General features: G+C 39.9%; 2 protein-coding genes across 2 annotated transcripts; both read left to right on the forward strand.

Annotated features, from left to right (window-relative positions):
• Positions 1 to 4,848: 4,848 nt before the first annotated feature.
• On the forward strand, positions 4,849 to 5,502 carry LOC114800016 (C-X-C motif chemokine 13-like). Its single transcript, XM_028997066.1, has 4 exons — positions 4,849 to 4,920; positions 5,005 to 5,131; positions 5,231 to 5,314; positions 5,419 to 5,502. The coding sequence occupies exons 1-4, from the start codon at positions 4,857 to 4,859 to the stop codon at positions 5,459 to 5,461; spliced, it is 318 nt and encodes a 105-aa protein (XP_028852899.1). The 5' UTR covers positions 4,849 to 4,856; the 3' UTR covers positions 5,462 to 5,502.
• Positions 5,503 to 9,833: 4,331 nt separating this feature from the next.
• On the forward strand, positions 9,834 to 10,985 carry LOC114800063 (interleukin-8-like). The gene is made up of 4 exons (XM_028997132.1): positions 9,834 to 9,901; positions 10,253 to 10,379; positions 10,576 to 10,656; positions 10,750 to 10,985. Exons 1-4 carry the CDS (start codon positions 9,844 to 9,846, stop codon positions 10,823 to 10,825), a joined length of 342 nt encoding a protein of 113 aa, XP_028852965.1. The 5' UTR covers positions 9,834 to 9,843; the 3' UTR covers positions 10,826 to 10,985.
• The last annotated feature ends 34 nt before the right edge of the window (positions 10,986 to 11,019 follow it).

The raw sequence follows: 11,019 nt of genomic DNA on the forward strand, positions 1-11,019 counted from the left end.
TCTAAGGACATTTTTATTCATTGATACAGACTTTCGTTTGTCACGTTACCTTGTGTTTTGTTACTGTACACTTAAATTACTTTTTGTACAAAGTCGATTTACATGTCATTAAAGCTACTGAGTACTCTACACACTGTTTTATTCCTTTTTTTGGGGGGCGAGCATTCATTAATTTAAATAATACCTCTCAAAAGCAACAAGCAAAAGATGTCACATTAAGTGACAATTAAAGTAACACAATGACTTTTTACATAAATATGTAAATATTTTATATAAATTAACAATTTCTGTATTCAATTTAAAGTGAGCTGCTGTATTGTGAGCAGTACCCTGTTATTAAGCAGTGGAATCATTTATATTTATATCATAGATAAATAGTGGCATGCTTACAGCATCTGTTAAGTGAGCTGAAGATAGGCTGACCACCAAAACGACACCTTTCTCTCATATTTTCAGCAAGACTGCATTTTTATTAGTGTCTTACCAACACTTTATTCCCTTTTTTAATTTCTTTGTTTGTGGGTGGAAAGGGGAATGAATGGGATCTCTTCTGTATTGTTTATACATATTCTTTATTGTTTTGTAAATTCCATAAATAAACATGTAAATAAAAGTAATAGCACACCTCACTAAGTACTAATTTTTGATCTATAGCTCGCTGGTGTGCATGTCTCAGTACGGCTTGCGTTAAGTGCCGAAAAAAAGGACTAAAATTGCTATACCCCCACCTTGACATGTTTGATTCAACACGGTGTGGCCAAGACAAACCATATATAAAACCCTGACGAAGCAACCACCGTGCAGAGAAATTTATGTTGCAACCCTCTCTGCAACTTTCGTGTGTTGCAAGGGCTTAGCGTGACAGCCTTGAACGTAACAGGTAGTTTTTAACATTTTTCCCCGTTTTCCAGGATTTCCCACCCCCCCCAATTCTAGGACAGATTCTAGCTTCAACGGCTACCCACAAGGGGCCAAAAACCTGTTCCCAGCACAATAGTAAATGATCTGTCATACTGACAGGCCCAAATTATGCTTTGACCCACATGCCCAATCTGCGAATGGGCAAGTAAAACAGAAACCTATCGTGATTCAGCTTTCGTTTTCACTTGCCTTTTTCTTATCCCGGGCTTTCCCTGCGACTCACGCCTCCACAGACTCCTTCGCGTGTTACAAAAAGCACACATTTCTTTCTTACTGCACATGCTGCAGACGGAGAGCAGACGATCTAAAAATATGAACCCATGAGAAAGTACTGCAGAAGGCCCAGAAAATCCCACAGGAAGCAAACCTGCGACTGACTGCAGAGTTTGCGCAGCACATGTGTGCTGCATTGCCCTCGACATTTGACAGTAATCCAGTGCAGGATCCTTCCAGAATGACATGGTTTGATGTCAAGAAAAATATGAAAATAAAAATACTGTGTGCACTGGGTGCTGTGCTGTGCTGTGTCACTTTCACTTCATTAGGATGGCACCCTTACATAATAAAAATGTTTTTATTTCTGCATGAGTCGGGAAGGAAATAGTTGGGCCATCTGGTGGACAAATTTAAAAATTGTGATATTGGACCCATATTCACTCAACGCAGCCAAAATGGCTTCATGCTAAATGAAATAAAAAAAAACTGAATGGCACAAAATGTTCATAGGATCTCTTAATGTTTTTTTCTGCCTGTAGGGTTTACATCATCACACACACATCCTCACACAGTTGAGTCTTTCAAATCATATATTATAGACAATACAAAATAATTTATTATAATATTTGTAGATTTAAGGCACAATTAATTAATATATTATTTATGGCACTTACTTGCCATATTTTCGGGCAGTTTTTTTAACGCCCATGTAAATATCATCCGTAAGTTCATAAACTGCTGTCGCTTTTCAGAATCGTTTACCAGCCATTTCCCTCCAAGCTCAACAACAATTTGATAAAGACACAGAGTTTACACCCTGACTGACTGCTGCAGAGTGCCAAATGGCAGGATTCACTGTCGTCTGTAAATTTTACAGCTCATTCTGAAAGGTCGTCGATTTTTTAAGATGTTTTATTCTTGATTTGTTGAATGTGAGGCCTTTAATTGAATCGTGGTGAAACAGTTCCAGTAGTGAAACAGCAGGCGGCGCTGTGAACCCACATTCTGAAAGAGACCAAGTTGCCTGTTTGAGTAAACAATTCCATACTTTTTTTAAAGTACTATTTGAAGTTTATTGTTAAAATTCAACAGATAACATCAATGAGGCATATGAGGTTCATGTTAATGAAGGACTGGAAAATAAGCCTAATGTTAACAGGAACATGAAGCATGACTTTTATTCAACAAAAGAAAGGTCTCTGCTCCAAGAAAGCACAAAAACAACAAAATGCACAAAGCACAAACATTGGAAAAAGCTCTTCTGATCTTTGTTTACTCAGGTCATGTGATCTCTCCATCATAGCGCTTTCTGCATCTGCCAGAGGGGTCATGGAGAGTTGCACGGTTCCCAGTAACTCCAGTGCAACCCTGAAAGCACAGAATGCAGGGAAGCTCACCACAGAAATTAAAGTTCTAAGAGGCCGTTGCCAAGTTTCACTTTCTGCAGCAACATTCTTGTTCTGAGAATAAGGAAACTGCCACTTTTAAGGTGTCTGCCAGAGTTTATTTCAGCATGCAGACAATGAACCTGTTGCACACATATGATGCCAATGAGGGCTTTAGGTCATGAGTTAGTTGAGTCAACATTTTTTAAATGATTTATTTGAGTAAGCAAATCCATAATCATGCTAAACACAAGCTATAAAAGAAACAATAATGATATTAAAAATAATATAACTGTGAAGAAAAAAGACACGCAAAGGTTATATTTATTGTCTAGAATCTAGTTCTACATGGACAATGTGGCCCAATTGTGATTGCTTTCATTAATAATCATCCGAAACCTGAATGAAACAATGAAAGCCTAGAACATTACAGTGTTTTATTAAATTTTTTGGGCTGGTAAATGCATGGTCTGTGGTTTTCATTTACCAGACACAGCGGTGAAAATAACACACAGCAGCAGTTTGCATAAAAAATTACTTTCCTTTTTTCTACTAAGTGGCGTTTTCACTTCCTAAAAAACGTCTCTTATTTGAATGGAGGTCTATTAAGGCTTTACCGTGAAAGTGAAGTGATTGTGATACACAGCGCAGCACATGGTGCACACAACGAAATGTGTCCTCTGCTTTTAAAATATCACCCTTATTGAGCACCCGGGGATCAGTGTGTGGGGATGGTACTTTGTTCAGTGGCACCTCAGTGGATCCGGATTCGAACCTGCTTCCTTGACCGCTAGGGCACCACTACCCCTACAGTGATTTATGTGGATTTATCTCTATTGGCTTTAGTTGATTATTATGTTCTGAATACTGGTGATGTTTTCCAAAGTAAAAATGAATCATTACAGCTGCATTACAGCTGCTGACTCTGCAGAAACTTCTGGTTTAAAACATTACCTACCAGGCTATAACAAATTCGGTTCTCGTGAATATCCATATGTTCAGTGATGGGAATGCAGGATATAAGGGAGTATAAAACTGAGTATACTTCCAACATTTTTTCTTTAGTACCTGTAACAATCTTTAGATCTGGGGATCTCAAACCTTCATACAAATAACATATGTGCTTACAACTGCAGATTACTTCCATTAATGTACAACTGCTGTTATTGTAAAAAAAATGACAGTCAAAGTCAACTTTATTGTCATCTCACCATATACAAGTACACAGAGAGAAAAGTTTGCAAAGCATTCACAGTGAGCAAAAATACAATGCAAGATGTTGCAACTCAGTTCATAGATCTTATGAATGAATGTAGCATGTAGCTGGTATTTCTGAATATTTAGATAACAATGTAATCTCACAGTTAGTCTCAGAGCCACCAATTCCTTACACAGAGGTAACAATATAGACAACGGCATGGAAAATTAAGACAAATAGTAATAATCACAACTAATAAGCACTTATTAAAAGGTTCTATAAAGTTAAATGATGGAGGAAACCTTTAAGAAGCAGTTGAAAACCCACTTGTTCAAAAAGTATTTCAGACAAATTTAACACTAACACACGCACATGCACACACACTGCACAAAATAAAAAATATTTTCTTAACAATTTCCGAGCATGTTCTTTTTCTGACAAGTTGAGCCTTATCAGGGCTCTTAGTTTGTAAACTCAAAAACTATAGAAATCGAACGAGAATTGCTGGTGTCTTCCTCTTGTAAGTCGCTTTGGATAAAAGCGTCTGCTAAGTAAAGTAAAGTAGAGGAAACGAGTGCAAAGGGAGAAGGTGGTGTAGTGTGCATAATGGCTTGTGGCTAAAAACCACTCCTGTCTCATGGCAGGGGATCAGAGAGGACTGGTGCAGGCAATGTTTAGTCCTGTAGGTGATGGATCCTGGCAAACGACAAGCTTCTCGACTGATGGTGTAGACATACATCTACTTTTTTGCAAACTGAGGTGTGAATTTCAAGGCCGAGGCTGATGTCCCGCATCGCCACTGACCTGATAGCCCTAAACTCGTACGTAAGATACACAGCACAGTCCTTGCAGAAGTTTAAAATGAACAAAAACCAGGGAAAGTCAGTGAGAAAGTCATGCAACACAAAGGAGTGAAAACCATCCACACAACTGAATACTGTACTTTTGGTAGTAAATCAAACCCCTAACCAGTCATCTAGATTAGATCCCCTCCTCTCCTAATTTAGTCAAGGAAGACGTGAGGACGTGTGGTTTCCATATCTAAGCGTGGTGGGGGCCGCTTCCCCTTTTGCTTCCTTTAAAAAGAGCCGCCGCTCTGGAGCGGCTCCACACTCACCTGCAGCATCAGCCTAAAGATGGCCCTGAATACTCAGCTCCTGCTCTCCGTCGTCCTGCTCTGCTGCCTGGCTACCGCCTCAGGTGAGGACTTTTATTACAGCACAAAATTCGTGTCGGCTCTAATAACAATGACATCGAATGGAAGCAGTTGTGTTCTTTTCCCAGCCATCCCAGGTGAACCGACCACATGGTGTCGCTGTGTGCGCACAACGAAGGCCTTCATTCACCCAAAGAACTTCAGCAAGGTTGAGATCAGGGATGCTGGCATGGGGTGTCCCCAGAAGCAGATCATGTGAGCATCACCGCTGTAAACCAGAATGAGCAGAACAGCGAGGACCTGATGGAGAACGGGGTGCAGGACTGATCTTTCCTATTCTTCTCCTATCTTCAGAATAACTTTGAAGAACAAAACGGTGGTTTGCGTGGCGCCTGAAGTAAAATGGATCAACAAAGTCATTGAGAGGTTCGTGACGAGGTACGTTAAACGAAACCATTAACACCGACACGGTGTGCCGTGCACGTCAGTTCACTTATCAGTTTTCACATCTGTGTTTATTTACTACATTGATCTTTGTACAGTGATGTCAGTTCCAGCACCACTGCTCCCACCAGGTCCCAATGAAGACCTTCAGCAGAGCCACCAACATGTAATCCACTCCAGACGTGTAAAATCAGAACTGCAAGTAATTCAATTTGTTTCTGTAACATCACGGTCTGAATTATGTAATTCTGATGAAATAAAAAAAAATTATGTGATTCCTGAGTTCTTTCTTTCTTCATACTATTTTATCAATAGCTGGCAAATAATGAAATAAACTAACAAGATTGTAAAAAACAAGACTGTATTATAGTGGGAGCACTCAGACCTTGATATAGAGAAAAAATTAATCACACTACTTCAGTGGTTTTATTAGTTAATTGTTTTTTTTCAATGTGTGCAAAGAACACCAGTTAAAATTTCCCCTAAAATCCCACAGAGGCCACTGATGAAAGGGCATTTGTGTGGGTGGGACGTATGAAGAAAAGTGGCATCTCATTTTTCTTTCAACTAATATACCTTAATCTCTGAAAAAGCTGATCTTATCAGAGCATTGGAGACTATGAAATGTTCTGATTTTATCCCATCCCCATAATCATATTTTTCATTTCATTTAGTAAATGCTGTGTTTCAGCATTCCTCAGAACACCTGGTGTGAATTATGACTTTTTTTCTTGCTCCAGAACAAGAAAGGGGCTGAAACTGAACATCTTCTCCCCAAATGGAGGTGTAGCACTCTTAAAGACTGATATACGTGCACTCTGAGATCAAACCTGTGTTCCTGACATGGTTCTTATATCAGCAGCAATAACAACATGCTTTTCTTGTAGAGCCTAAAGCCACAAACAGTATATATTAAGGGGCTTTTAAAAAGTTTTCAGAAACCCAGGAAAATCCAGGAAAAACTCCTCAAAGCTCAAGGAGATAAAATATGAAGAACCCCTTGGAGGGTTAATACAAAGATTGACCATTATCATGGTCCATTGTGAGTTTTTTTTGTAAAGAGCCTGTAGGCCAGTTTAGAAGCAGTTACTTCATCTTGTACATTTTCGAGTTGTGTAATAAGTTGTGCAGTTGTGGGCATTGGAGGCTGGGCATTCCAACTTGAAAGTATAGCTTTGTGAATATCAATAGGTGCCTTCTCAAATAGGGAACTGTACAAAAGATTTATAAAACGGAATAATAAAGAAAAAGAACTAGATCCTAGGACCCAAAACATCAGTTTAGAGTTACAGTTGATAATGATCTGTCACACACACACACACACACACACACACAAACACACAAGTAATATACTGTATGTAAGGCTGACAAGGCTTTTTTTCACACTCACACCCTATGAACCAGAAGTCACAGGTTCAAACCCCACTTACTACCATCATGTCCCTGAGCAAGACACTTAACCCTGAGTGTCTCCAGAGGGGGACTGTCCCTGTAACTACTGATTTTTAAGTCACTCAGGATAAGGGCGATAAATGATGAATACATGTTCCTGAATGTCATTTTCATCCCTGTGTTTGATAACTGCACACATCGTGATTAACAGGCCACCTAGGCTGTCCTAGAGAGACCATCGGGGCATTATTTTTGTCTGAAACAAATAGTCAAGCATTTAAAAAAGGACAAAACTTTGTTCTATGTGCCATAACAATGGACTTTTTAAGACACAGACTGCATGTGCATTCTGTTTTTATGTAGGCGAGAAGGCTGAGAAGATGTGAAGAGTTTCTGTTGCGTTTAAGAGCTTTAATGTTCTGTGCCAGCGGAAAGTGAGGGGGGCGTGAGCTTAATTACCACGCCGGAGACTCCCAGTTTATGAGCAGACGCTACTGGGATCGTGTGGTGGTATGGAGTGAAAGACAGCCGCTGCAGTGGAAGAACGTGGGCAGAATGTCAGAAGCATCACGGGCCATGAGTCAGAGCTTGTCGTCACACTGCTAGCGTCTGGAGCCATGAAACTGGCAATACGTGGCCCGTCTCAGGCGAAGGAACTTTTCACATTTAAGCATCCACAGTTATGATTCACCCTCGCATATGTTTCTAACGGCAATGAAACGTAAGATTTTCTGCTCTCGCCCTGATGTACCGCGCCTCTACGACCTTTTCCACATGCAGAAACAAATGAATCTTTGGGATGACAGTAAACACTTATTTCTTAGGACCCATCCACTCTGTGGGGGACACATAACCAAAAATTGATTTGATAAGTAAGAAAATTATTTAACAAGTAAATAGGCAAAGAATAGAAACCAAAGCAAAAGTAGAACAGGTCCTGTGTGCAGGTAGTGGCCACTAGTGGCAGGGAGGCATCACCAATGTTAATAATATTAATAATAATAATAATCGGCATAATATTTTTCTCTTTTTGACAATTTAGTTTTAATGAACTGGAATTCACTCCAAATGGTAACCAAAATGTACATTTAGAAAGTTACATGTTGCATGGATGAGGTGTAAAAGAGTCTAATGCTTCATGCATGTAATGCCATGGCTGTGCATAAACTATTACTCAACAGACCAGAGAAATCTCTTGTCTTTTTGGATGTCAGTTGGATCACTAGAGCCCAGTTGTGGAGGTACAGTGATGGTCACGATGCTGCAGTGGCTACCATCTCAAAACATCTTCAAAGTGAGGAATCTATTACACCTTCCAACCGTGCATGAACTCCTACACATGCACACTTAAAAAGCAAGATCAAAAAAGAAATATCTGGAATCAAGGTAGTACGTTATGGGCATGTTTTTCCTTTTTTCATGTCAGCGCATTTCAGCCCTTTGAAAATTCACTGGGGATTAGACACCAAAAAATCTTTTGTTTAAGACTCTGAGAAACACTCTTAAAAAAAGAACACTTTCCCCTAAGAGAAAACAACCACTTTATTAGCATACAGGAAACAACAGGAAGTCAAAGTTTAAGCTGAGTCTATTATTAAAAAAAAATGTTGTGATCATTAATAGTCATAAGTATCATTATTAAGAGTGTGTGCTGTTAGCCAAATGGCCAGCTCTGGCATATATTTTTAAATGCCATAAACAACCATAAAACATAGCAGGATGAAATTAAGTACACTAAGTAATTTATAAGTAGTAATATATCATTATTCTTATTTGGACACATTGTCATCTCACTGATTATGATAAACTTTTTTGGATATGCAAAAAAAGTTTTTTCCCCTAAGCGAAAAGACCCCCATTCAACAGGAAGGTAAACTCAAGAGTCTATTATTAAAGAGAAAATGCCAGTAACTGGGCTTTGGGCCAATTATTATTTGTTTGCTTCCTCAAACTGAATCATCTGGTGTTCATGCAGAAAAAAACTGAATGTCTAGAGTTATATTTACCACTGAGAACTCTAGATTTACATGGAGCAGTACAGTAGGTGCTGTGGTGGCCTAGTGGGTAAGGAAACGGAGCCATAATCGCAAGGTTGCCAGTTCAAATCCCAACCCGCAAAGGTGCCATTGAGCAGGGCACTGTCCCCACACACTGCTCCCTGGGCGCCTGTCATGGCTGCCCACTGCTCAGTAAGGGTGATGGTTAAATGCAGATGACACATTTCATTGTGACACCGTGTGCTGTGCTGCAGTGCTTTACAATGACAATCACTTCACTTAAGAAAAATTATAAAAATATCCAAGCAGAGCATGTAAAAAGTTTAAAGTGAAGTGATTGTCACATGTGATACACAGCAGCACAGCACTTGGTGCACACAGTGAAATTTGTCCTCTGCATTTAACCCATCACCCTGAGTGAGCAGTGGGCAACCATTACAGGCGCACAGGGAGCAGTGTGTGGGGACGGTGCTTTGCTCAGTGGCACCTCAGTGGCACCTTGGCGGATCGGGATTCGAACCATCTGATTACGGGGCCGCTTCCTTAACCGCTAGGCCACCACTACCACATTTTGCAGGGTGATCCTGGTATGGCGTGGTTAGCATCGACCAAAGATGCTCTAGTGTGGTCCAGTGTTTGCATTTGACAAATGACAAAAATGTATAATGCTTCACACTGTGACAATAAATGTTCAGATAATGTTCAGATACAGACTTTGGAACATAAAATATGTATGGGCTCCGTGAGATAATATTACATATTGCCATTTTATCTTATATTAACAGTCTGCTTATGGCACCCTGTCCTGCATTGGACCACATATTTCCACCTAAACCTTCTTCTAAATTCTTCTAAGTGCTTGACTAAATGCGACCCCCCTCTTTACACTAATGGCGCACTAATAATCCATCCTTTGACTGTGTGGTACTTTCCATATCAAAAGCAAATGAACGTTTCCAGTAACACAATAATAATTAAGGAAAAAAAAAGAAAAACACACTTATCCTTATACAGATTGTGAGGTGAGAAACTTTCCACATATGTGACATAGAGGTTTCCGCTTCCCTTTTCATGCAAACTTTATAAACCCCACAGGCCACAAGAAGGACGAGGACTCCAGTAACCACAGCGAAGATGAGAACACAGATCCTGCTGCTGGCCACTGTGCTCTGCTGCATCTCTGCACTTCATGGTGAGAATTTCATATTACAGTACAGATGTGTGTGTGTGCATATATATATATATATATATGTGTGTGTGTGTCTATATATAAATATATATTACCATAACATAAATGCTGCTTTTTTTACAGAACAAATCACACACACACACACACACACACACACACAAACACTCCAAGACTGATGATACTAGACATTTTAACTAGATATCCTTTTTTTTGATAATTAAGGTGTGAGGCAGAAAACTCAGTATTTAATAGTTTCATGCACTAACAAACTATCTGATGAAATTTGGTGCTATTTGAAAAATGCTGAATGATGGCGTCAAACAATTCCATCTGAACTCCCGCTCGTCTTTCCAGCCTTGTCATTCGGAAATCAGGGATGGTGCCGCTGCCGACGGACCACCGACTTCTTCGTTCACCCCAGGAACTTCGCCAAGATGGAAATCGTGCCCCCGACTGCGGGCTGTCGTCAGACAGAGATCATGTGAGTGGGTCAAAAAAACGAGTCAGCGAATCTGCTGCTAACGGGGGACCGCGGAAAAAGTAATGGGGTGGAGAAAGGACAAACATCCCTCAAGCAGGATGATTAAAAGCCTACAGTAGAGAATCATGTCTCACGCTGAACTTTCTGTGGAGGTGTTAAAAACAGAGATTAAAATCCTTACCTGTCAAATCCACAGAATCACGCTGAAAACCAGAAAGACTGTCTGTGTGAAGCCCGGAGTCAAGTGGATTGAGAAAGTTATTGACTTCATTAAAGGGTAAAAAAAAAAATTTATAATAATAATTATGAAAACATGTATAGAATTTGCATGATGCTAGAATAATGGTGTAATCCCCCCCCCCCCCAACAGTCAGAAGATCAGACAGGCTTCCACGACAGCTTCAGATGTTCAGACAGGCACCCGAAGAACCCAGAGCACAACATGAACACCACCCACATCTTCCTGCGGTACCAACACTGGAGATCAAACTCGAGCTGTGCATGAACGACGTTGTGGTAAACGTTGTAAGCTGTTTGTGTATTGAAATTTATATTGTAATACACCATGTACCTTTATTAGTCTTGCACGTTTTTTGTACTTTTTGCATCACGTCCACAAAAAAAAATTAAAAAATACACG

This window comes from Denticeps clupeoides, chromosome 11 (assembly GCF_900700375.1).
Source record: "Denticeps clupeoides chromosome 11, fDenClu1.1, whole genome shotgun sequence".
NCBI lineage: Eukaryota > Metazoa > Chordata > Actinopteri > Clupeiformes > Denticipitidae > Denticeps > Denticeps clupeoides.